Source organism: Macrobrachium nipponense, chromosome 10, assembly GCF_015104395.2.
Source record: "Macrobrachium nipponense isolate FS-2020 chromosome 10, ASM1510439v2, whole genome shotgun sequence".
NCBI classification, from domain to species: Eukaryota; Metazoa; Arthropoda; class Malacostraca; order Decapoda; family Palaemonidae; genus Macrobrachium; species Macrobrachium nipponense.
In genome coordinates, this window is record NC_087204.1 from 77,011,488 (window position 1) to 77,039,391 (window position 27,904).

The following is a 27,904-nucleotide window of genomic DNA, read 5'->3' on the forward strand; positions in this document are numbered from 1 at the left end:
TGTGTGTGTGTGTACAGTATACATACATACATATATATATATATTATATATTATATATATATGTTGTATGTATGTATGCATATATATATGTATGTGCAGACACGGATATAGTAGTGTAGAGCTTGAAATTAACCTTCAGTATTAACTGACTGGGGTGTGTGTAAGAATGAAAACCAACCTCTCCCAGACAATCTGAAATACGGCAATTAAACTTTGGCTCAACAAGAAGATATTATCCCACGTATTCTCGAGTAAATGTGACGCATCTATTATTCCGTGGATAATTTTGCCAATAATTCTCCTGGCAGAGTCGCGAATGTTGATTATTATCATTTTAGGGAAGCCCTGTAGTTCAGCTTTTAAGCACCGGCAGAGATCATCTGCCTATTTATTTTGTAAAGCTTGTTAAACTTTACACTTTATTCTTTGATGATAGCGTCAGAGTCTCGGAATTATTATACCCAGGTGAGAAAAGGTGCCTATTTCTTTCCTGGTAACCTGGTAACACATGAGTCTTTTAAACTTTGTTCTTTTGTGGAATCGGAGCCGGTTAAACTTTATTCCTTATTTAAATGGAATTCTCTTGATCTTTATCTTCTGGAACGGGGCAGACTCTTAAACATGACAGCCGGAAAGACTCTTATAACCACCATTTCTGGAAACGGAACCTTTTTGAATTTTATGTTCTCATTATCCAGATACCTCTTGAACCAAGCAGGAACATCGGACACTTGTAAATTAAAGTACGAAGATCGCTCTCAGGAGAAGCGATTGAAAGTTGAACAGTTGTAAAACGAAAACAGGGTAGTTTGAGTGCAATTTTTATCCCACGCGTTAATTCTAAATGTTTAACCTAAGTATACTTACAATATATTTCTGGAGAAAGGATAGTGTTTATCAGTTCTGGTTTTAAGTGGGCAATATCCTATATCAATTTTAGCACTTTTGAAACTTGGCAACTCAAAAATCTTTTGATTTTATGGTATTTAATATACTCATTCTTCCCAATGCTGGAAGCTGGCTTAAGAAAATTTATAAGTAATCCAACATCGCAATTCCAATAAGCAGTTATTCGAGATGAATTTCTTTGACATGCTCATCTTCACTCACTTCATGTGACAATAGATCGTTTTCTGGCATTTTATCGCATTTCTAACCACTAATTTTGGAGATTTTGCCACCGAGCATTTCAGCGACTCATCGAGAAAGGTAGTAAAATTGAAGTTGTGTCTGTTTCTTATGGCTGTTTTAATCGATCACGAATGTGTGTGAAAGTCGTTGACGACTTTATGATCATTTCAAACACAATGGAGTTTCATTTTCCAATTCATATTACCTAAATGATGCCAGTAATTATGTTCGAACAAAAAGAAATGTCGTTTCAAGAATTATACGGTATCTGATTTGTCATCCTTTTTTTCTATGAGTGAACAAATTTAGTCAAAATGGGAAAAAACAAAAACACGCTGAACTCCAAACCGAAATGATTTATCCCCATAAGGTCTTCAGTAACATCCCACAATGAAGTCAACATCTCTGTAGAAGAGCAGATGCCTCTTGCATTACTGCCTTTAGCTTAGATGGCACGACGCCATAGAACGTGAAAGCAATCAGTCAATCTTATCGTCTTGTCTAGGTATTACTCTTAAGGCCAGCTTAATCTACGAACATCGTATCATTCGATGAATAACCATTTCATATTATGAGGAGAATCTGGAAAAGAAAGAATTATTGTATTTGTTTTGTTCGAGGCAAACATTGACTATTTACGAAACACAGATCGACTCTACTCACTATATATTTTTTTTTTTTTGTCTATGAGACAAACGTAGTTATGAGCTTTATAGTCAGAAATGGTCGTTTGTCTTCACGACGTCTTTCCTTCCTTTTTCCAGTTAATTAACTGTCCAAGCATTTAGTGGTCAATGATAACTTACCAAATAAGCCATATATATTTTCATTTTGTTTATCTTGATTGTCCAAACATTTGTATATATGTTTTTATGGTCAATAATATAATGTTAGTGCCTTTATGTTGTAAGCTACATTCATAAGAATCTATAGAAAAAAAAAACTATATTGAAACAGTTCACGGTTTCATTCTGAGAAGTCTACGGAGACAGTCTTCTCCGTATGGTCTGATAAAGAAAAAAATAATAGCCATTTCACTGCTCTATACACCACATGAAGGATTTTCTTTCCCCGCAATTGTTTTCTGAATCGTCCAGTGCATTCTTATTCGGTGTGCAACGAATATAGCGTAGATTGGAATCCCTTGCGAGTGAGTACAGTGTTATTTAATCGTCCCCAGAATAAACAAACTTCCGCTCCGCTCTGGAATGGCATCGGTGTAACCAGCGGCCTTCCAAAATTTTAGACTCTGTTTGTTGATGCGAGTATTGACGTTGCTGGAAACAACGAGGGAATGGAATATAAACAAACCAGGGAGTGGATTGTTTGCAGAGAGGAAAATAAAAAATAAATGAAGGAAATAAACTCGACTATTTTACGTTGTCGTGCGAATGAATTTTTCCCCCTCTACCCCCCCCCCCCTCCTCACACCCCCCGGTGTCTTACGCCTACTGAAGGATGAATCCTGTTTCTTGTAACACCCGGAGAGATCATTATCACTGTTACGACAAAGAGGCTATTACTATCATTATATTACAACAAACGGATCATCATTATAACAACAGAGGTTATTGTCATGATTACAACAAAGACGTTATTATTATTATAAGTGCAACAAAGAGGTTTTATTTTCATTATTACAAAAAATATATTATTTTCAGTATTACAACTCAGAGGTTTATTGTCAGTATTACAACAAAGAGAGTATTTTTATCATTAATACAACAAAGAGGTTATCAATATCAGTATTGCAACAAAGATATTATTAACAGTATTACAACGGAGGCTATTATTTTAATTATGACAACAAAGAGACTGTTGCTATCAATATTACAACAAAGAGGCTACCACTCTGCATTACAACGGGAGGTTATCATTATCAATTTTACAACAAAGAAATTGTGAATATTAGTACAACAAAGAAGTTACGTGTTTCGTTTTCTCTGCCTATAGGTTGGTAGAACCGAGGTTACGTGAAAACCAACGAACAGATATATGGAAAATTTTATGAAAACATTCATTGTTTAACTTTTAGATGCATTTCATGGTCGGTTGGTATCGATGAAGGAATTATTTTTTAATCAATAACAACCGAGATCCTTAAAATGAATATGTCACTTTGAGGAGCCACGTGACAATGGTTCCCACCAAATTTGATGGAAATTCGTTCCTTCGTTCTTGAGTTATTTAGTTAATATTCATCTGGGTGACTTAAGGTTCTTTGCAGCGTCCCTTCGGCCCCTAGAAGCAACCCCTTTCGTTCCTTTTGCTGTACCTGTGTTCTTATTCTCTTTCTTCCGTCTTACTTTCCAACCCCTCCTGCTTTGAGGTTTTCCTTCTGTTACTTCTTTCAGACGTTTGTAATGGCAATTTCCGTTTCAGCGCTGAATGACCTAGTGGGTCCCAGCGCTTGGCCTTTGGCGTAAATTAAATTATATATTTTCATTATTATTATTATTATTATTATTATTATTATTATTATTATTATTATTATTATTAAGAAGTGGGTTTTACCAGACAACTAGCTTAATTTTTTAAAATTTTACAGCTTGACTTTTTTTTTTTTTTGTTTTTTTTTTTTTTTAATTATAAATGTGGGAAACTGTTTTAAGGAAATAAATGTGAAGCTGGACAGCTGATTTGAGAGGAGAGGCAAAGGAGAAGCTAACTTGAACTGTTCCTAAGCAATGCAGTTAGGACCAAAGGTATGTTGCAAAGAAACTTTGCTACTGCCGAATAGTGAGCCATGTGGTGCAACCGGTCAGTTGGCGGCTGGTTGAGATCAGCGTTTCTTAAAGTGTGGTCCGTGGACCACCAGCGGTCCGTGGAATGTTCCAAGAGGTCCTCAGGATAATGTGAGGAGGAAGCGTTGCTGTTAAGTTCACTAAAATTTGTGTGCAAAATTGCAAAATTAATAATGTTGTTAAAGTTATTTTAAGTAAAATGTAAACATTTATGATGAAGATATGCCATTAACAATAATTCAGTATGCGCAATTTTAGTACTATATGTTATACCCTGAAAGAACTTTTAAACCCAAGAGGGAAATTATCATAGTAAGGGTCCGAGGGGTCCGCTACAGGGAGTAATTTTAATAAAAGGGGTCCGCTGCATAAGAAAGTTCAAGAAACACTGGTTTAGGTCGAGCCAGGCTTATTCCAGTATGGTTTGTTAGCTAAAGAGAATAAGAGGGCTTTTGTACACCTCTGGATTCGGTCAAATCACTCTTAGGTTTCACCGTTGTACTTCGTTCTGTTAAATGTGCTGTGTTTATGGCCCTCATATAGTTTAACGTCACTTCCTATCCAGTAAAACTTCGGTATAAAGTTTTTTTTGTTTTTGTTTTTAGTTATTTGGTCAAATGATTGCCAGGATTTCTTTAGGAAATTACGGTCATGTGTTCACCGCTGAAATCTGTCTGTAAAATGGCAAGTGATTTTTCATTGTGCCTGTTTCAGTCATATAATTTATTTTAATATATATACATTTCTATATATATATATATATATATATATATATTATATATATATATATATATATATATGCGTTTACATGTATGTATACATATACATACATACTACATATATATATAGATATATATATATATATCTATATATAATACGTTTACATGTAGTGTATACATATACATACATATATATATGTATATATAAAATATATATACATATATATATATATATATATATATATTATGTATTATATATATATATATAATATATACAGACAGAGCGAGTTGTTTTCGAATTGTTGCAAAATCACAGCAAGGTTCCGTTGACCCGTTGAAATGATAGCGATGTTTAATCACTGGAATTGCAATTAATGATAGGAGCGAAATTTGAGGATATGTATTTCGTCAATGGAGCCAATTAGTAAGCCATTTTCGTGAGAGAGAGAGAGAGAGAGAGAGAGAGAGAGAGAGAGAGAGAGAGAGAGAGAGAGAGAGAGAGAGAGAGTATGCGTTTCTAAGGCGGAGAGAATGCTGTTACGAGTGTCCATTTTATTTTATCGAGATGGTAAGTATTTAAAAGCAGTTGGTATTCATTCTCAAAAAATGCTTCATTTCACCCGAAACCATATGTTCTTTTATATTGATATTAGCTTTTATTGAATAGATGTTACGTATTTTCAAAGTTGTAATAGTTATTTCCATCGTTTTTATAATGATTTACTAGTATAGCTTAAGGGTATTATTACAAATATTATTATGATCCCGTTAGCATTGTTTAAAATCCCTCTCGACTTCATACTATTTCTAATGTTATTAATATCTTGTAAGGATCATTTGAAATGTCTGCCATCTTTGTATTATTACTAATACAAAGATGGCGGACATTTCAAATGATCCTTGAAAGATATTACTAACATTACTAATAGTATAAAGTCGAGAGGAATTTAACCGATACTAAAGCGGCAATAAAAATATTTGTGATAATATACAGCTGACAAAAATTCCAAATGACCCTTAAAATGTACTTGTGAAATATTATAAAAACAACATAAATAACTATAACAACTTTATTCAATAAAAGCCAATATCAGTACGAGAGAATCTACGGTTTCGGGTGAAATAAAGCCTTTCCCTCGCACATCCCATTTGATTCTGTATTATCTTATGAAGCACGATCCAGGTATCGGCGTCCGTCCTCCATTGTCATGGACGTCCATTGAAACGCAATACACTTCAATACGAGATAACTTCATGGGAAGCACCGTGGGTATTGGTTAACGCTAAGGTAATCGTTTTGGCAGCTTCCGTAATTACGTTAGGCTGTTTGCCGCGGACGCGTATCAGGTCTTCCTTCGTCAGGGGATACCGTGGATCGTGTAATATAGTAATGCAGTTAGGCTGGCTCCCATTGAAGTGATGTTCGTGTTTCATGCGCTTGGCGTGTTTCTTTTTATAGTCGGTAAACAATATCTTGAGTTCCATGAATCGTTCGACGCATATACCCGTGCCGTCATTAATGTTAAATTGAAGAGAGTTTTATTCTTGATACAATAACAGCGCAATATACATTGGCTGTTGGAATAATTCCAGTTCGTCAATATTTACATCAATAACGTTCAATGAATGAACGTTATGTTACTGTTAAGAGAATGTAAGAACCTTCTTGCCAGCCACGGGGGATTCTGCAAGATCTGAGTATAACTTATGAATTTACAATCTGCTTTGCTTTGCGTAGTTAGACGTTGGTGCAGATTGACAGTATAGACAAAAAGGATAAAATCCCTTCACTCTAATGCATACACTCGTTCGCTTACACTAACTTGATGCCCTGAATATTGGTTACTTAGGGTAAAGTTTGTTGGTAATATGCTAGAAGAGGGTGAAAAAGAAAAAAATAACCTTCAATGAAAATCCGTGAACAATATCGCATATTCGAAACTCTTGGTTAGTCTGTATTGTCCATGATTTCATCTACAACCTATGTAATTGTAATATATATATATAGATATATATATATATATATATAGTATATATATATATATGTATATGCCCATACTATATATATATATATATATATATATATATATATATATATATATATATATTATATATTATTATTATATATATATATGTGTGTGACCTATATTTGTACAATATATATATATAATGATGTATATAGATATGTATATATAGATATGTATATATATATATATATATATATATATATATATATATCTCTCTCTCTCTCTCTCTCTCTCTCTCTCTCTCTCTCTCTCTCTCTATATATATATATATATATAATATATATATAATATACACATATGTGTAATGTATATATATACATTATACATATGTGTGTATATATATATATATATATATATATATATATATATATATAATATATAGATATATAGAGAGAGAGAGAGAGAGAGAGAGGAGAGAGAGAGAGAGAGAGAGAGAGAGAGAGAGAGAGAGATTATATATATATTACATATATATATATATATATATATATATATATATATATATATATATATATATCGTATATAGCGGGCCTTGAGAGAGGCTAGATACGTAAACGGAAGTGATTAGAGGGATTTCAAGAGGGAATTGCTTTAACTTACCGTAAACTGATAGTTATTATTAATTTCTTTAGAGGGAAGGTCGCCAGAAAACTCAGCTCGTTACTTAAAGCTATTTATTTACTAAAAGGCCCGTGCTGGGCTGGAGAAAAGGTAAATGATGGCTCCATTGAGCTGTTATAGCTGGTTTTCATACACTTGGGTAATGCACACTTGCGGCAGAGAGACGGCACGTGACTCATGGAATCTGGAAAAGAATCCCAGATTAAACGAGATAAAAGGAAAAATGACTTCTTGCTTTGATTAAGGCTGATTAATTCTCTAACATTGGGGAAGGTAAACTCGAATGGTTCACTGAGGTATGCACGAAAGCTTGGTCTTTAACAAGTCACAAAGGGGAGCACGTGGCCCGATGAGGACAAAGGGCTTTTGATGTAGAAGGGGTAAAAATGAGAATTGAAAATGAATTTAGCAAGAGTCGTATGGTAGTAAAAGGTGCTGGGTTGAAGTTTACACTTTCAGACGTACCTTTATGCAATATTCAGTGTATCCTTGTAGAAGAATGCGGCCTGACCTCGGTTCAGGTCTGGGGTTCGTGTCCACCAGTACGTCGTGGGTAGGCCTAAGTTTGGGAGGCTGGCCGGGTGGACATCCGTCATGGACTACCGACTGCAGTTGACTGAGATCGATACTGGTTGTTTTCGAATCACGGGGCTTCCAAAGACCGCCTCGAGCATTGCCTGAAAGGTGGTAAACACAACGCCAGCAAATTGGGAAGGAAAATAGGTCTTATTGTAGAAGTCCCTAAAATCCATCTCGAAGCCTAGCTACTCTTGTGACTTGCCTCTCTTACCCTAAGCTTCCGATTGACCGGAAATATCTTCCCTACGACATACCCACTCTCCCAACAACAGTTACCTTAGGAGAAGGCATGGCTGCTACCTTTATAATTAAATATCACTAAAACTCTGCTGGGAAGGCGAGGCATTCTATAGACGTAGCAGCTCCCCCTGTTAAGAAGGCATTCACTCCCTTTCGGGCGTGAAGGTCTTGGCTTAAATAAGTTGATCGCCTCGACTACCCAGTTCTCCTACTCTAACTTGAAGTTTTTTGATCAGCGATACGGCTGACTACAATGGCCTACCTAACTTATAGGCAAAGATGCTAAGTGTACTAACTTAATGTAGTGAGGTAATCTAGCCTAAGTAATAACTACGGGTTGTCTGTGACGACAGTCTACTCTACCCCTAGATAAGGTACTTGAAGATTCTACTTTCTACTAACTAGTAATGCCCTGGTACTAAATCATTAGCCTAACCTACTCAATACAGTTAAATGGAGACGCAATCATTCCAGAGTGTGGTACGCACAGCAGTAATGTGTCGCCGGAATTGTTAAAATACATAATGAGAGGTAATGATGCGTGGGGATGATGAGTGGTTAATTGACCAGGAGGGAAATGCAATGAGGTAATTATATTTAAGTGAGGGTTAGTATTACAATGGCTAGGGGTTAGAGGGTTAGTGCTACTGGCAGAGATCAGGCTGGCTACCTTCTCTGGGTAGGTGCCAGGATCATTCTGCAAATGAATGCGACACTGTACCTCGGGCACAGGTGTCAAGGAGAGCATGTGGCTCATTTTGTTAATATGTTAATGATTGGTTACGTCCCTTCTTCTTCTTCTTCTTATTCCTCCAGGACCTGGCTATACCAGTCCTAGGAGTAGACGGAGGCACAGACTCTGGGGGTGAACAGGTCCAGAAACTGCCTCTCGGTCCGCAGGAGCAGAGGCAGTGGTAGCCTGAGGGATTTCAGGAGAACACCCTACTTCGGTATCTGCAGCAACCGTCGTAGAGGTGGAACCTACTGCAGGGGAGGCCCTCACTTCGGCTGCTGCGACAGCCGTCGTAAGGGGAAAACTCCAGGCTGACTCCTGGTTGGGCAGTTCCTGGTTTTCCAGAGGAGGTATGAAGGTTAGGTCTGTCGGAGGTTCATCCTCGGGCGACAGTGGTGAGGGTGAAGAAGACTCATGGACTTTGGGTTGGCCATGGGCTGCGGTAAGCTCCATGCCTGTTGGAGGATCTCCTGTAGGGGGATCCTTGGTTAGGTTAGGCGCCGGCACTAGCTCGGGGCCAGGCGCAGAAGTCAAGTTCGGTGGTGGCTCTACGCCCAGGCTGGACGGAGCTTGGCACTGCTCAGTGCTGCCAAGTGGCACTGGCAGAGAGTTGAGGTCGACTGGACCTGTGGCGGGTACTGGAGGTGCAATACCTCTCAGCATGCCCTTGGAAATGGGAGACCTCAGGTCATGCCCTAGGATGAGGTCGTAACCTCCTGGAAGGTAGCTTGCAACTGCAAGTGTACATACCTTGGCAAGGTGAGGTCGTACGACTCTCAATTGGACGGTGGGAAGGATCATCTTACTATGATTGATGCCTTCAATCGTGATCAGTTGCCCGTCTATCAATGGTAGCCCCTCGGGGGATTTGATCTTCCCGTATCAGGGAGATTTGAGCGCCGGAGTCATCAAAGGCTCTGACATGGCTTGGTGGATAATGACCTTGGATGGGTGCAACGGTTATAGGGCCCTGAGCTGGGGGTCCTAGTAACGAAGGATTGGTAACTGCCATGGCGATGGCAGGAATATTGTAATTCGCGCACCCTACGTAGTTGGCAGACATGTGACCCTTGCGGCCACAGTCTCGGCAGAACTGGTTCGAGAACTTCTTCTGTGGCATTGGACGGTAAGGCCGAGATGGCCCCACAGGTTGCGAATCTGTGGAGTCACCAAGGCTGGCAGTGTGCTCTGGCACAGGTGAAGAGTCCTCTCTGGCCGTGATTTGAGGTGGTGAGGTAGCTTGGCCCTGGAGTGGTGTGGGGGAGGGACATCCCCAGAGGAGGTCCCGTCCCAATAGGAAACCTACTCCATGCCGAATCGTACGCACCACACCTAGGCGGTGAGGTTTGGTGCACCAAGGAGTGGTGACCTGCAGGACGACTGTGGGAACGGTCTTGGACTGCCCTTCGACCCAAGTCATGGCCCACCTGATGTGCTCGTCAACTGTGGCACTGGCTGGCACTTGGTCCCGGTCTATAAGACACAGATCGGAGCCGGTATCTACCGTAACTGGCAGAGTCACAGGTAGGGTAGAGCCATCCAGGGGTGCCACTGTGACTGAAGAGGTCCACACCCGCTCAGGGTGAGACCTGGACTCGGGAGGCATAACGGCCGAGGGGGTTGTGGCACTGATCAGGTGGACGTGCCGGGTCGAAGGCACGGTGCTTGGGGCACCCGGGATATCCGGGGGAGTAGTGTCCTGTAGCCCACAGGCTCTGCAGGAGTCCCTCTGCTGGGCTGGTCTCCGGAAGGCATCTGATTGGTCTTGAGAGGAGGCTGAGGCACCGTTCGGTGGCCTAGGAGGGTTCTGAGGGGGTTTGTGGCTCTCAGCGCTCTTGAGGCAGCACTCTGCTGCGAGGTGACCCACTTTCTTGCAAACGTTGCAAGTCCGTGGGTGTCCTGGTGGGCGTTCTTTGGCCGAGTGGATCCAGAGAGATGACCGGTGGCACTATGCGTCGGTGGGCGGTGCTGTGAGAGGGGTTGAAGGTCTCCCAGTCGTCAGCCAGGCGACAAGCTTCCGCAAGTGTCTTGGGTTGCTTGTCGTTAAGGTGCACTGCGAGTGGCCCAGGTACACACTGGTAGAGGTCTTCCAGCATGATCCTGTTAAACAGGTCCTGGAACTCGGTGCACGACATGGCCTCGAGCCAGCGCTTTCCGGCTTGGATTTTGTGGTAGGAGTAATCTCCCCAGGCCCAACCAACTTCCTTTGCCTGACCTCTGAAACGCTGCCTCCACCTCTCCGGGGTGATTTCATAGGCCTTTGTAATGACCCGGCGAACTTCCACCAGGTCCCCTCGCTGACCCTGATCCAGTGAGCGGAGGGCAGTCTTAGCCTTGCCGTCCAGGTGCTTGGCAAGCAGGGCGGCCCTCTCTATCTCAGTGGTAGGTAGTTTCCGAATAAGGCTTCCACTTCTTCCAGCCATGCCTCGGGCTCATCCTCAGTCCACTTCGGGATGAGAGCGTTAATGCTGGCAATAGGGTTGGACGACACTGTAGGCGTGGGGCTGGGAGCTGGCTGCATGGCTAGGGCTTCGGCGTTCACTGTCGTGCTTCTCCACCTCGAGCTCCTTCTCCTTGAGAGCTAGCTCATGCTTCCTCTCTTCTTCTCTGGCCTTCCTCTCTGCTTCTTTTTCCTTCCTCTCTGCTTCCTTTTCCTTCCTCTCTTCTTCTCTGGCGGCCCTCTCTTGCAGGAGCAGATCATCCACCTGCCCCTTCACCCACTGGGTGAGTTCCTGCCCAGTGTAACCGGCGTTCGTGCCCAGAGCCATGAGGGTCTGGAGCCTTTCCAGCTCCATGGATATATGCGGTTGGGCAGCAGAAGCCATTTCCTTAGGCTGCAGTAGAGGCTTGGATGAAAAAAAATCTTAAAGGACTGGGTGCTCTGTGGCACTTTGGGGAGTGGCACCTTCTGATGAGGCGGACAAATCAAATGGAGTGTGCGGCGCACGTCACACTAAGGGGCGTTCCGCAGGACGGACACGCAGGTAGAATGGCTACCTGTACGGCCTGTACAGGTGCAATGGCACTTATGAGGAGGCACTCCTTGTTTGGAGCACTGGTATCGTGCTGGTGTGTCCCGTCGGACGACACTAGATGCAGTATACTTAAGTATACCGAAGTGAAAGGGCACTGCTCATGACAGAGTGTAATGGTGGAGGAGAGAAAGTAAAAGGTGGGAGTACTTCAGCAGCCAGTCGATGAACAGTGTCAAGAATTAGTGGCACTGTAAAATGATAAGACCTGACGTGCACTGGTATTGGCCAGTCCTAAACTGGTAACGACTTCCCTGTCTGGAAGTAATGAATTTGCGGTGGCACACTGTGCGGTTTGTGCTTGCGGTACACGCAAGTCTTTTGGGATAAAAATGAACAAGACCACTCGGGCAACGACAGGTAATGGAAATTTTAGAAATGCTCAGTCCCTCGCTGAAGTACTCGGTAAATGAAATAAATAAATGCTTGCAAACTGCAATGGACACATGCGCGTACGTATCACGCTGTGTAAATGAAAGACACAAGAGACTAAAATAATGTTAATTCTGCATGCTATAATTAATGGTAAGATGTAGTACTCTTGGCTTCGTGAATACTGTGTTCTGGTTTTCTCTCTCTCTCTCTCTCTCGGAGAGGGTGAAAAATGATATATGAATGAACTCCCTTATATTTGAATTGAACTACTAATGTTAGTTTAATATGACGCAACTTGCGTTAAATGATTTACTTACGTTAACGTTTACTGAAAGAATTGCTTTTGAAAACGTTTTATGAAAAATGATAACGCGCTCGCGGTGAACGATGTTTACGTTAATGTTAGCGGCTTGCGCTTATGAAATGATTTGCGTTTTAATATGAAATTTACAAAGACGCGTTTTACGTTAACAATTCTTGCAAGTGACTCTACTTTTAAGATTTACGTTAACTTTACGTAAGGACAAGTGAAAAATTACGGTAAGGATTTGAAAACGATGTTAGCAAACAATTGTGAATGAGGTTACGTTAAGTGCGAAGTGAAATGAAACTTCGCTCAGTGCGCGAGTGAGCGATGCGAGGTGAAACACGTGAGGAGAGCTGACCAGCGCGGGCAAATCAGCTGATTCTCTGTAAATGCGAAGGCAATTTACAACACAAAATTCTACTTTCTTATTCAAGGCGAATTACGTTAATTTCTCTGGCAGAACGATAGATACTAGTACCGAGATCGATATTATTTACGTTAACACTTCGAGACTTACGTTACTTTGCTTAAATTGTTTAGGCAATGTTTAAAGGGATAAAAACATGGCTGCCGCTGTGAGCGAAAACGAAGGCTGGTTGAGACCGCGCAGGCGCGAAAATGCTCTAAGCTGAATTTAAGCTGAGAGGGTAAGCGGGGTTAGGTTACCAACACTTGGAATGAAAAACTAAGTTAAAAATGAATATCCTAACATATCACAGACAAAAAGAATGTACACGTCTTTTGCCGTAACTATTAGTAAAACACTCCTAACTAGCTAGGCTTTCTAATACAGCAATAAACCCTGGCAAAGCACTTCCTAGTTTGATCTGGTCCTTTCTGGCATCTATCTGCACACGTGTTCGTGTGAGCTCCTACAACAACAATGCGATTTACAAAATAACGGAACTCGCTCGGCGCTCTGGCCGTTACAATAATAAGATTTCTACCTTCACATTTGTTTAAAACACTTTACAATAAAAATACTTAACGTACCTTAATCTAACATAGGTTATAGAATAATCATATTAATGAATGGAATACCTTACCGTGAGCCAGTGTGTCTTCTTCCCTGCAAGTGTGCTGATTTGCTTTTGTAAAATAATTTACAGTTTACGTTTTACAACGGATAACGCGATTTACAAGCTTTTTTTAAGCAAGCTAGGTTCAATCCAGGCAAGATTCGCCAATTTTACGTATATAGCGGGCCTTGAGAGAGGCTAGATACGTAAACGAAAGTGATTGAGGGATTTCAAGAGGGAATTGCTTTAACTTACCGTAAACTGATAGTTATTATTAATTTCTTTAGAGGGAAGGTCGCCAGAAAACTCAGCTCGTTACTTAAAGCTATTTATTTTACTAAAAGGCCCGTGCTGGGCTGGAGAAAAGGTAAATGATGGCTCCATTGAGCTGTTATAGCTGGTTTTCATACACTTGGGGTAATGCACACTTGCGGCAGAGAGACGGCACGTGACACATGGAATCTGGAAAAGAATCCCAGATTAAACGAGATAAAAGGAAAAATGACTTCTTGCTTTGATTAAGGCTGATTAATTCTCTAACATTGGGGAAGGTAAACTCGAATGGTTCATGAGGGTATGCACGAAAGCTTGGTCTTTAACAAGTCACAAAGGGGAGCACGTGGCCCGATGAGGACAAAGGGCTTTGATGTAGAAGGGGTAAAAATGAGAATTGAAAATGAATTTAGCAAGAGTCGTATGGTAGTTAAAAGGTGCTGGGTTGAAGTTTACACTTTCAGACGTACCTTTATGCAATATTCAGTGTATCCTTGTAGAAGAATGCGGCCTGACCTCGGTTCAGGTCTGGGGTTCGTGTCCACCAGTACGTCGTGGGTAGGCCTAAGTTTGGGAGGCTGGCCGGGTGGACATCCGTCATGGACTACCGACTGCAGTTGACTGAGATCGATACTGGTTGTTTCGAATCACGGGGCTTCCAAAAAGACCGCCTCGAGCATTGCCTGAAAGGTGGTAAACACAACGCCAGCAAATTGGGAAGGAAAATAGGTCTTATTGTAGAAGTCCCTAAAATCCATCTCGAAGCCTAGCTACTCTTGTGACTTGCCTCTCTTACCCTAAGCTTCCGTCAGACCGGAAATATCTCCCACGACATACCCACTCTCCCAACAACAGTTACCTTAGGAGAAGGCATGGCTGCTACCTTTATAATTAAAATATCACTAAAACTCTGCTGGGAGCGAGTGTTCTATAGACGTAGAAATATATATATATATATATATATATATATATATATATATATATATATATATATATATATATATATATCACTGTAGTCTTCTCGTCTTCATCATTGCCTCTCGAACTCAACTTCCAAAGGTTTGTTCCTTTTATCTGTAATTTTATATTTAGGATGAAGTTGCTAGCCGCCCCTACCCACGCCATGCAAAATGGTCAGAGGAGGAGGCTGCGTGCCATTGGGTCTTGGCGTTTATTGGTGGGGGGTCATTCATCCGAGTACTGACGAAACCGAGTGGTATTCAACTTCTCTGATCACAACAGCGCACCAAAAATGACACTGTCTTCAATTCCAGTGGTATTTGATACTATCTTAAATTATACTATCTTAAATTCATGGGCTTTCATCTATCCAAGTATTAACCAAATTGAACGTTGCTTAATGTTGTTCTTACATGTTTGGAAGAACAATGTGCAAACGATTTTTTATTGAGCAGACTCACGTGAGCCTTCTTTCGTAGGTTATTTGGTTTTCTGTTTTACTTCTGTATCTTGTATCCCTCCTTGGCTGCTTTCCATGTAACGAGACCCTTGACTTTAAACATTCTGCTTTTTTAATAAAAGCTAAAGCTTGTAATAATAATAATAATAATAATGATGAAAATAATAATAATAATAATAATAATAATAATAATAAAATAATAATAATGGGCACAGTTTTCCGTGCGAAAATGAGGGAAGGGAAAATGGTGCAGGTCCACAATAATATAGCATGTGAGAGTTCATGGTCTTTAATGGATATTAAAAGCTTTCGAACCTAGGTTCGACTGAAGATGAACCTAGTACAAGGTTCGAAAGCTTTTAATATCCATAAGAGACATCAACTCTCACATGCTATATTATTGTTGACCTGCAATCGATGATAATAATAATAATAATAATAATAATAATAATAATAATAATAATAATAATAATAATAATAATAATAAACAGAAAAAGAAAACGAACGTGTAATTTCGTGGGTTGTGGGCTTGGGTCAGCACCAACTACCTGTTGCCAAATGAGAGAGAGAGAGAGAGAGAGAGAGAGAGAGAGAGAGAGAGAGAGAGAGAGAGAGGGGGGGGGGGGGGGCGGGGGGGGGGGGGGAGGGGGGGGGGGGGGGGGGGGGGGGGGGGGGGGGGGGGGGACTAGCGGCCAGTGAAACACTGACGTTGCCAAACGGATGGCGAATGACTGTCTAAATTAACACCGAAATCGAATTGCAGAAGAGGGATATCTTGTCCGAATTACCTGAACGTCATATTCGGTCGTATTCGCACAGTCAAGAGAATCCAGGATGTATTTGATTATTGATCTCTAGTGGAAAGTCTGGAGAGTCTTCGTATCTCACTTTATTGTCTATTAACATATACGTAATTTTTCATTTTCTTTAAGAAATGATAACAGTTTATGGTATGTTGAAGAGGGAGTGTGCATTATGGGTCTTTTTATGAGAGAGAGAGAGAGATGTGGGAGACGTTGGGATGGGAAATAGAATAGGGACTTTGCATTGAGAGAGAGAGAGAGGCGGGTGGGGATGGAAAGTAGAAGAGGGTCTGTGCATATTGTATGTCCTTCCATGAGAGAGAGAGAGAGAGAGAGAGAGAGAGAGAGAGAGAGAGACGTTGGCCGCCGTTTAAAGAAGAGGATATTGTCTACTGGTGGATAATTATGAAACATTCCGAAGGTGGTAAGAGCTACTGATGAAATTCATTAACAATGAGAGGTGTTTTTAAGAAAAGAATAAAGAGTTTGGAAACTTTACCAAGATACAGAGTTGAATTATTGGTGGGAATGGTATTTTAAGAATTGATTAATAAGAGCGAATTTTCTAAGGGAATGCTTTGAGGCCCTGTCAAGAGATTGTGAAACACAAGCCAGCGTTGTGATGTTAGTAGGAAAGACGAAATATTCCAAGAGGCTTTGCTGATACAAGTTTTCAGTCTAAATGCTGCAGGCGACTGCTGAAGAGAGCGATAGGGACTTGAGCAGGAAAGGCAGTAGGAGTTTTGCAGAATCTATAGAATTTATCTTTGTTAAGAGGCCTCAAATGTTTCAACGAATCTGTGCTCCAGATATTTTTTCGGGCGTGGATTGCCAAAAGTGTTTAGGTATATTGATTATGAAGGGAGCGAGAAATGTAATCAAATAGAAGAGAGAGTACATCTCAAGGTCATGTCAAGAGAATGGGAACTACATTACTGGTCATATTTTTACATTTTCGTAACGAGCACAAGGACGGAAAAGAACATCGCACTAATAATGTATTGCTGCAGAAGCGAAAATGTAAGAATGTGCCCAAAGAAAAAAAAAAGAAGAAAAGAAAAAACATGCGCGAGTGTGATACACATTAGTGGCTATCCTTGATGGTTTAGTTATAAGTCAGGTGAAGCAATAAATGCTTTTGATTATACTTTGCATAATTAGTGAAAACAAATACTGGTCTAATGCCTACTTTCGGGTGAACAATAAAAGAGGTAAGTTTTGAACTGAAACATAAAAGAATATTGGTGTTGTAGGACTCGAAATATTACTACGTTTCTTTGTATTACAGGAGGAAATTGTTATACATATAATCTTTATCATTTGTATATTATAACTGTTTCAACGGCATTTAATTTATATAGAATCTTCTCAATTCTTCTTATCATCTTTTTATCATCAGCATGTAGCTGGTGTATCAGGTTTCCTAAGGACATATAAAGATTTCAGTTGTCTTAGGTTTATTTCCTCTGATGTGTCGACAGCGCACAGGCAGTCATCTATGAGAGTATACAACAAAGTGAATTAAGATACTGTTTTACATGTATGTATAGCAGGCAGGGCGTGTACAAGTTTGTCAATTAATATATATTTTTTTTACTATTATTTTACAGATTTGATCGATTAGCCGCAGAGCACCACTGCCTGAGGATCAAGTTACTGGGCGACTGTTACTATTGCGTGAGCGGATTGCCCGAACCAAGACCCGATCATGCCCACTGCTGTGTCGAGATGGGTTTGGATATGATTGAGGCCATAGCGTAAGTACAATGACAACATTCTTGCTTTCGTTTTCTCATTAAGTTTTCTCTATTGTCATTTATTTGTTTTTGTCTTTCTTCGTTTTTCCTCCTGTCGACTGTATTTCCAATAGCGCCTCAGTGGCGTGATCGGTATGGTCTTGACGTGCCACCTCGGTGGCCGGAAGTTCGATTCTCGGGCATTCCATTGAGGGGTCAGAGATGTTCACTATCGACGTGGTTCGGAAGTCACGTAAAGCCGTTGGTCCCGTTGCTGAATAACCACTGGTTCCATGCAACGTAAAAACACCATACAATGAGAAAAAGAAAGAAAAACTGTAGTATTTCCAAGGAGCTTGTTTTCAACTTATGGCCCAGTAGGCTTCTCCATATGAATGTTTGTTCATTTTGAAAAACTATAATAATGATAGTGATTATACTTATGACGGTGTTGATAAACCTGGGTTATTCTTATATATTTTTTGTATATAACACGCAGTGCCTACAGTAACACAGCATCATATCTTAACAAAAATATATAAAGGAACAAAATGTATTTATGAGACTAGCAGCACGCAGTAACTATTCTTATATGCTAGATATATTTATTTTTCGCTGAAAGAAATTATGTGGTAATTATTTCTACAGCCTTCCTGGCAGCGTGATGGATGTTTATGGTCGTAAATCTTATAGAGAAAGTAATACTTGAAAACGACGAACGCTTTTGCCCCATTTTTCCAACATTTTATCATTGGACTTTATATATATATATATATATATATATATATATATATATATATATATATATATATGTGTGTGTGTGTGTGTGTGTGTGTGTGATTGTTTGTATGCATGTATATATGATATATATTTCAACAAATCACTTTAGACGTGTGACGATCATATATGCGTACAGCCAGAGGAGAGGACTGAAAAGAAATGACTAGAACCAATCGCTTTCAAGTATACAGGGATCAGGTACAAGTGCCAAGAAAACAAATACAGAATCACAAGAAGACCTCGTGGCAAGACAAACGATGCTAAAACGACAAACAACGCGAACAGTGCAAATTTTCTTAATAGCCTACTTGTTTTAAAATACCCTTCGTTAAAATTTTGTCAACTTTATATAAACCTAGGCTGATATTTAATAAATTGTCACAGTCTTGTTTAATTATACAGGATTCTATTAAATTTCTTTTCACTAGATCTTTGCAGAACATAATTTCCTTTGACTCTGTCCAGTTACTACCGTGATTACTATTATTCACGTGTACAAATAATCCATTTGACTTATTACCAATTCTTTCACTATATTTGTGTTGTTTTAATCAAACTGCCATTGTTTACATTGTTTACGCGGAATCTTATAAATACATCTTCCATTTCCAGGTGAATTTTTAATCAGCAAGTTTCTCATAGTTCCTATCGTTTTAAACACAACATTAATACCCAGTGGCTTGCCTTGTCTCGGAATTTTATTAAAGCAAGTATAAAAAGGAAGCAGTGAAAGATTTTTGTTTTCGAACTTTTCAGTTTTTGTCAATCCGTAAAACGTTTTTCGGGCTTTACAAAAGGTGTTTTTAATAAAACTGTTTACCTACCTCAAATTGCCAGCAATTTCACGTATCTTGTCAAGTTCTTGATCTAAAAATTCCGGGCTGCTGACCCGCAGTGCTCTAAAGAACATGGCATTAAAAACAGCAATCTTAGTCTTAAATGGATGGTATGAATAAAAGTGAACATAAGAACAGATATTTGTGGGTTTCCTATCAGATCTATGTACTAGGACATCTAAAAATGGCAGTTTTCCCTCTTTTTTTTCCTTCTCAAGGGTGAATTTGATGGAAGGTACTATAGTAGATTAATTTCAGCCGAGCATTTGATGTCTTGGCTAGTGCCTTGCGACGCTCCCGATTGGCTGTTGATGAGCCAATGACAGGGCTGGAAACTCAGTCTCTCTCGAGAGTTCACATAGGCATGATGTATGTTCCACCTCTCCTAAGGGATGTTTTGAAAGACGTATCCCTCAGGAGAGGTGGAATATACATCCTGTCTATATGAACTCTTGAGAGAGACTGAGAGTTTCCAGCCCTGTCATTGGCTTATCAACAGCCAATCAGGAGCGTCGTAAGGGAATGGCCTAGACATCAAATGCACGGTTGATGTGAATCTGCTATAGAGCTTTTAATCTACTGAGAAAGTTATTTACCTTCCCTTTTACTGGCCATGAACAAAAGATGCCTTCCACATATCGTATCCATTGCACCTCTTAGCAATAAGTTCGGTAAATATTTTCTCTCAAAAAACTCCATATATAGATCGCTAGGTAAAGGAAAAGAGGGTTTCCCATGGCCATACCGAATTTCTGCTCATAATAATTACCACTAAAAGTAAACTTGCAACCTTTGATACACAATTTTATAAGTTCTATTAACGTGTCGTGTGGCTCTGTATTTATTTTCTTGGCACTTGTACCTGAACCTTGATGAGGTGTAGAAATACATGAAAAACATGAAAGCGCTCCTCGGTTCAAGTCATATATATATATATATATATTATATAGATCTAGATATATAGTATAATATGTATATGTATATATATATATATATATATATATATATATATATATATATATATATATATATATGGTATAATATATATCACCTGTGTGAGTGGTTTTTATCACAGATTGTCAAGCTGTTTCTTTGAAGATTCTTAGAGTTTTTTACTTGTTGTATACGTGAGGCGTAATACCATCAGACGAGTGAGAGTAGCTGTACAAAATGTCATTGCCGCTGGGCAATTCAGCAATCTGCTAGTGTTGTCTCAGGGTGTTCCTCAAGGCAATGTTGTTGACCGTTCTATTTGTAGAGAAATATTATTTTTACTCATCACTTTTTTTGTTGAAGATTCTTTTCCCTAAGCATTCTTTCTGTTGCGCCAAACTTTTTGCTGGAGAAATGTTTTCCAAAAGAATACCTCAAAATGCAGGATATATATATATATATATATATATATATATATATATATATATATATATATATATATATATATATATATATATATATATATATACATACATATATATATATATATATATATATATATATATACATACATATATATATATATATATATATATTATATGTATGTATATCCTGCATTTGAGGATATTCTTTTGAAAAACAAAAGAATATATATATATATATATATATATATATATATATATTATATATATATATATATATATATATATATACACACACACACACACACACACATATATATTATAAAACATTTATTTATTTATAAAAGAGTGTATTTTCTTAGTGGCAGGACAAATTGGAAGGAGATTGAAGGATTAATTACTGTAAAAAGGGCTCAAACTTCCTTCTTCTACTTGAGGTAAAAATAAAGAAAGGGTAGTGTCGATTTACTGTCGGTAGAAAGAGAAATGGGACAGTATTTTCTAGGAGACAGAAAAAATAGAGAGAGAGAGAGAGAGAGAGAGAGAGAGAGAGAGAGAAGAGAGAGAGAGAGAGAGAGAGGCTTATACTGATTTTATTTGGAGGTAAAAGATACAGAAAATGTAGATTTACAGTTGGGAGAAAGAGACATATGGACATTATTTTTAAGGTGGCAGAGAGAGAGAGAGAGAGAGAGAGAGAGAGAGAGAGAGAGAAATGACGCCCAAGGCAAGGTTATGAGTGTGGGAGCTCAAGGAAAGATCCTTCTCTAACAACGTGATTAATTCCATTAGGTAATATTGACTCAGGAGAGCATCATCATCTGATGAAGAAAAATCCATGACAGAAAAAGCAAACATATATAAGTATATGTATATGTATTTGCATATATATATTATATATATATATATATATATATAGATAGATAGATAGATAGATAGATAGATAGATAGATAGATAGATAGACAGACAGACAGACAGACAGATATACACACACGAGCCGTTAGCAGTGATCCCGTCAAGTTATTGTAGTGTTAAGTGGTAGTAATTGTGCGCTGATACCAACATATTTGTCCATCTAATTGTAAACATAGAGCTATATATGTTTGTAATACGTACAAGTCACGCATGTATTTTATTTATTTATATATTGTATACTGACCTAAATATGTCCGTTACATCGTCTTCATTCAAGCTAAAGGGATCTTCTTGTTTTAAGAAATAGCAGATGGGTCTTTTCCTCTCTATTTAATGATCACTCGAATATACTTTGTATTTTACTCTTCTTCTTTTACAGTACTTGACATTAACTATCCTAGCAGATGGGTCTTTTCTGTCGCTGATCTTCAGTTTGGTGACACCATTTTGTTAAACCAATCAGTTAATCAGCTTGGTTTGTTTTATTTCAATGCACATTCAACATGAGTGGCCCATGTCTGTCATGTTTTACTTCCGTCAGTTGACGCTGTGTATTTTCGTGACTAATTCAGTGTCCACTCGATCTCGAAGAATGTCATGCAGGATGGAGATGAAATGCTGTGGAAGAGTGGTGGACTGTGAGCAAAGAAGAGTTGGCTATATTTTAGGTTTGGATCGTGATAACCTAGTTTGTATTCCTATTGTAGTTAATATTGTTAGGCAGGCTAATTTTTATTTTTTATTCTTTACTACGCTTTTTTTTCGTGTACCGTAGATGAGAAAAGTGATGTCCATGTAAATTTCCAATTTTTTTTTTTTTATTTGTGCTAGCAGTGATACGCATTCTCGTAGTGCTCTACGCAAGTTTGGTATACACAGCATCACACTTGGTACGCCGAAGTGGCTGTTGCACATTATGTGTAATATAATTGTCGTGTTTTTTTTCTCACGTATGCTGGTTTTCTTCCATTATAATTCTAGTTTTGTTCTGATGTGTATAACTTCTGTACATTCATTAGTCGTAAGATATATTAATCACCAGAGATTTTCTGTTATCGATGAAAATATCCAGTATAATTCGAAAAACTGTAAATATCCAAGCACCATGAAAGGTATTTGAAAGCATTCCGAACAAACGTCATCTCCTCGTTTCCCGAGGGGCATGTCCTCTGCTTCCCTGCTTCTGTTATGAGAAGATTGGAAACTTTGATTTCTTTGGGGATGTTATTAATATGGAGAAGTTTTCTTTGGGGATGTTATTAATATGGAGAAGTTGTCCTCTTTGGTATTGCTCAAATCGGATTCCTCGTCATTGTAGATTGGACGTTTGCCTCGGATGTGGGGATTGTCGAAGCCTGCGTAAGCTGGTCTTAGGGGTGATCTTTAGTTTTCAGTCTGTTTTATGATAACCATTCATATTTCTTTTATAAAGGAGTCCCATTTATATATATATATATATATATATATATATATATATATATATATATTTGTTAATATGGTCCCCGTAGTGGGGTAGTTCCATCAGTGGTGCACTGTAAGCATTACTTGAGGTTCTTTGCAGCACCTTCGGCCCCTAGCTGCAACCCCTTTCTTTCCTTTTAGTGTACCTGCGCTCACACTTTCTTTCTTCCATCTTGCTTTCCACCCTCTCCCAATAGATTCATAGTGCAACTATGAGGTTTTTTCCTGTTACACCTTTCTACCGTCAGTTTCCGTTTCAGCGGTGAATGACGTCATATGTCCCAGCGCCTGACTTTTGGTCGAAAACCTAAATTCTATTCGATTCATACGGCGGTGGGAGAAGCATTAGGCCATCTTCTTTCTCAGGCCTGCTCGAAAGGAAGGATAGACAATGGAAGATAATAGACTGGGAGTTAACTTTGGAGAAAGCTGTGGAACTGCATCTTTTATTAGGAGGGAGGATTGCCATTGTCACTGAACACGGGAACAGAAAGTGAATACAAGATTCGGTTATTTTAAGTTATTCTGGAATCTAAACATCCTTTTACCAGACATGGATATTTGCAATGGAACAACACGCGCGAAGAATATGCATATGTTATTGAGGTTTTAACCTCGGTGCATCTCAAAAGAAAAAGAAAATTATCTGTTGACCCCTCCTTTTTGAAGTATGTTGGTAGCCATGACCTTAGAGCAGTAAGGCACTGAGTGACTCTCTCTCTATCAACCCCCCCCCCCCTCTCTCTCTCTCTCTCTCTCTCTCTCTCTCTCTCTCTCTCTCTCTCTCTCAGATAGCTAAATCAGACTCGTGAACTACAAAAATACATTTATTTAAGAATAAAAGGATTAACTAAATAAACCAAATTCTCAAAGAAACTAGTTTAACTGAATAAGTTAAAAATTCAAAATCCAGATGATTCACATAACCTTGGGGATCGAACCAAACCCGTCCACCTCTTTCTCTACAATAACTAACATTAGTGTAGTCATAAAATAGGCAACTAGAAAAGTCATAATCTCCCCACACCATATCCATGGAGCTAACAGTTAAGTTCCCATTAAAATACCAGATAAGTTCCCACTGCCAGAACCGCCTGGAGAAAAAAGAAAAAAAAAAGAAATCTCACATAAATTCATGGCAAACAAACCAAAATGACATAAATCAAAAAGTCATATGGGAAAGGACATCTCTGAAATAAAGGTTTAAAATATAAAAAGACAAAGCCACACTCGGGCTTAAAAGTACGCTCACCCATTTCAGCTGTGAGTGCTATCACTTAACAAAGTACTGTAAAATGACCATCTCAAACTGTAAAATGACCATCTCAAACTGTAAAATGACCATCTCAATAATAAGGCCTCTTCTCCGACTTCGGGTGTTTCACCAACTTAGTTATCTTACCTTCCCATTATGTAGGGGAAACAGCTTGTACGTACACAAGCACGAGTTTTATCACAAGACACTCCCCATAATATGACGTCATTGATTCGTCACAAGTTCATTGCACTGGAATAGATGCGTGACGTCATAACAGCTCATTATCTCGCCCATAAAATCTACCCAAAACCAGATCCTTGCTTCCGCTCATGAACGGACATAAGACGTGATCTGTTTTGCCTAGGCAGCAACTTCCACCCGGCACCACCCCAAGTGTTTGCGTCAACATTTTCAGAGCTAAAGCTGAATCTGTCCTTTTAAGACCCCGCTTGTCTCCATGGAGTCAAAATGATATCTATCGTTTCACAGAATGTCATTGTTCATCACATCTGCTTATCAACCATCGGTCAACAAAAAAAGTATTTTAAAAATGTAATATATATTTCTTTTATTTTTTTTTTATCTATTTTATTTATTGGGATTGGGGAGAAGAAACAACACTTATTATAACAGTAAAATCCGTTGGAAATATCTAAAACTTCTTGAATCTATGTATATATGTAGTAAACATCTTTTATCTCTTTTTGCTACCAGGTGACCAGCTTACCAACTTCTTCATTTTTCCATATAATATCTATATAAACTGTGCCGGCTCATCTTTAGATCCCAAAGGGAAGGCGTGGCCTCCGTTTTGGGCCTGTATATCCTGGTGTTTTATCGCAGAGATGTATATATTGGTTTTCCATTGGTTTCAAATGTATATTCTGACTGCCCTTTGGTTGGATAGCCATGTGTCGTAATTGATGTAGTTATACATCCTGATTCACAAGTGTTTTTAATAACATGGTGTACTAACGGCTTATAGTGTATATCAGGGTTCCTAATTGTTCGAGTTAATACCATAGTATTTCATGGTTACTATTAATTTAGAGAGTATATCCTGTTTTCTCATTTATTGGTTGATGGTATATATCCTAATTTTCCATAATATATGTTAGGAGTGCAAATCATGATTATCCATTAGTTAAGGGGGTATGTCTTGAATGTTTATTAACTGAGAGTGTACATATATCTTGGTTTGCCTGTTTTTCAAAGATTTCAGTGCTGATCATCTAAGTATGTATTTATAAGTGCGCCTTTCTTTGCCAGGCCTTGATTGCTTCCTTTTTCAATTATCATTTAAGCCTTTGTAAATATATCCGACAAGTTAATGGTCATTTTGGCATATGCCTAATGAATGCGTACACATTTGCAATGGTATTTAAAACCATATTTACAACTTAACAAAATCACAATATTTGCGCCAGATGCCTCCAAGGAGAACCTCTCTCTGTCGACGCTACAGTCCCTGGTATTATTTATATTATTTAAGATATAAAAAAAAGCACTTGGGATGTCCAAAGATATTAAATATAATGAACGACTGTTCGAGTAACAAATGAATAGCGAGGAAATAAAGTAACTCAGCAAACGGGTCAGTACGTACATGTATAAACAGCAGTAGCTACTTCAGGAAGACAGAGGCAACGACCACGTTTCTGAAAGGATGCTCTGCTGTAGGAGGCAACGACCACTTTTCTGAAAGGATGCTCTGCTGTAGGGAGGCAGGAAAGGGCGGCGCGTCAGCGCTAACGCCTCCTGAATTATTCTGGAAAGGTAAGTGTGCTGGAAGGCTACGATAGACTTGAAGTTGGGGGCGGGGTTGGTCGGGCGGGTCCATTTTTCATGAGGTATCCTCCCGGAGATTGGTGACGTGCATAGTTAACGAGATCCTGCCTGCATTATTCATCGCCAAGTACTGGTTTCGGCGACGTCCGTCAGCCCAGACGGACGGACAGCAGCACACGGCTCTCTCATTTTCACTAAGTCGGTTCTGTTATAGAAATATAGTATACTGCGATTCATTAGGAGTTTGGCTGAGGCTGGAGTGATTGTTTCGAGAGTTGGTCAGCCAAAGTTTTGCTTGGGCAGCTTTCTAACGGTGTGAGTCTGGGATGGTGGACAGTTGCATCTTTGTCTGAGTGTGGCCTCACTGGAAATTGCCTAATGCCTCTTTTGGGCTTCACTGAAAATTATCCTCACTGAAAATTGCCGCGTTATCTGATTTTGGCTTCATTGAAAATTGCCTCATTATCTGATTTTGGCTTCACTGAAAATTACCTCATTGTCTGATTTTGGTCGCATTGAAAATTGCCCGATTGCCTGATTTTGGCCTCATTGAAGATTGCCTCATTGTCTGATTTTGGCCCCATTGAAAATTACCTCATTGTCTTGTTTTGGCCTCATTGAAAATTGCCTGATTTTTGCCTCATTGAAAATTGCCTCATTGTCTGATTTTGACCTCATTGAACATTGCCTCATGTCTCATTGTGTAATTTGGGCCTGATTGGAAATGGCCTCATTGTGAGTTTGGCCGCACTTAAAATTACCACATGCCTCATTGACTGATTTGGGACTCATTTTCTGAATTGGCCTCACTGAAAATTGCCTCATTGTCTGATTTTGACTTCATTGAAAATGGCCTTATTGAAAATTACCTCAATATCTGATTTTGGCCTCCTTGAAAATTGCCCCTATCTGATTTTGGCCTCATTGAAAATGACCTCATTGTCTGATTTTGGCCTCATTGAAAATTACCTCTACCTGATTTTGACCTCATTGAAAATTACCTCATTGTCTGATTTTGGCCTCATTGAAAATTACCTCTACCTGATTTTGACCTCATTGAAAATTACCTCTACCTGATTTTGACCTCATTGAAAATTACCTCATTGTCTGATTTTGGCCTCATTGAAAATTACCTCTACCTGATTTTGACCTCATTGAAAATTACCTCATTGTCTGATTTTGTCCTTGAAATTTACCTCATTGTCTGATTTTGGCCTCATTGAAATTTACCTCATTGTCTGATTTTGGCCTCATTGAAAATTACCTCATTGTCTGATTTTGGCCTCATTGAAAATGACCTTATTGTATGTTTCAAGTGACACGTGTTCAAAACAGGAGATAATGTACATGATGAACGCAGTTGCAAAAGGTGACACTGTATGAAAGAGAAAGAGTGAGACAAGGAAAAGGTCATTTTTCCCTCCTCTTATTAAACCTTTTAATAATTCAGGAGAATCTCTTCCTTTTATCCTCCTACTCTTGGGCATTACAAGTGTGATTTGGTCCTATCTATGTTACCAGCACATACACTGTGTTGTCCTCTCTGCGACACTTGGAAGAATCTGATGCCATCTCATTGTAGGTCCGTTATGACATTTGAAGAAGTCTGCGAAAGCCATTATCAGCCTCGCTTCTTGTCTCCAAAAACTCATTTCTCGCCTTTGCCTTGCTGATTATTAGTATTGTTTTGGACGGTGGAATATCTTTCCTTTTCTCGTATCTGATCATTTTTTCCCAGGTTCGTTTCTTGC

At 39.0% G+C, this 27,904-nt stretch overlaps 1 protein-coding gene across 2 annotated transcripts in view; it reads left to right on the forward strand.

The window, feature by feature from the left end:
- Positions 1-27,904, forward strand: part of LOC135223704 (adenylate cyclase type 6-like) — an 891,429-nt gene that overhangs the window by 722,400 nt on the left and 141,125 nt on the right. For both annotated transcript variants that reach the window (XM_064262427.1, XM_064262428.1), the window contains exon 6: positions 17,634-17,780. In XM_064262427.1, coding sequence (XP_064118497.1) covers positions 17,634-17,780 — 147 coding nt within the window. The remainder of the gene's footprint in view (positions 1-17,633; positions 17,781-27,904) is intronic.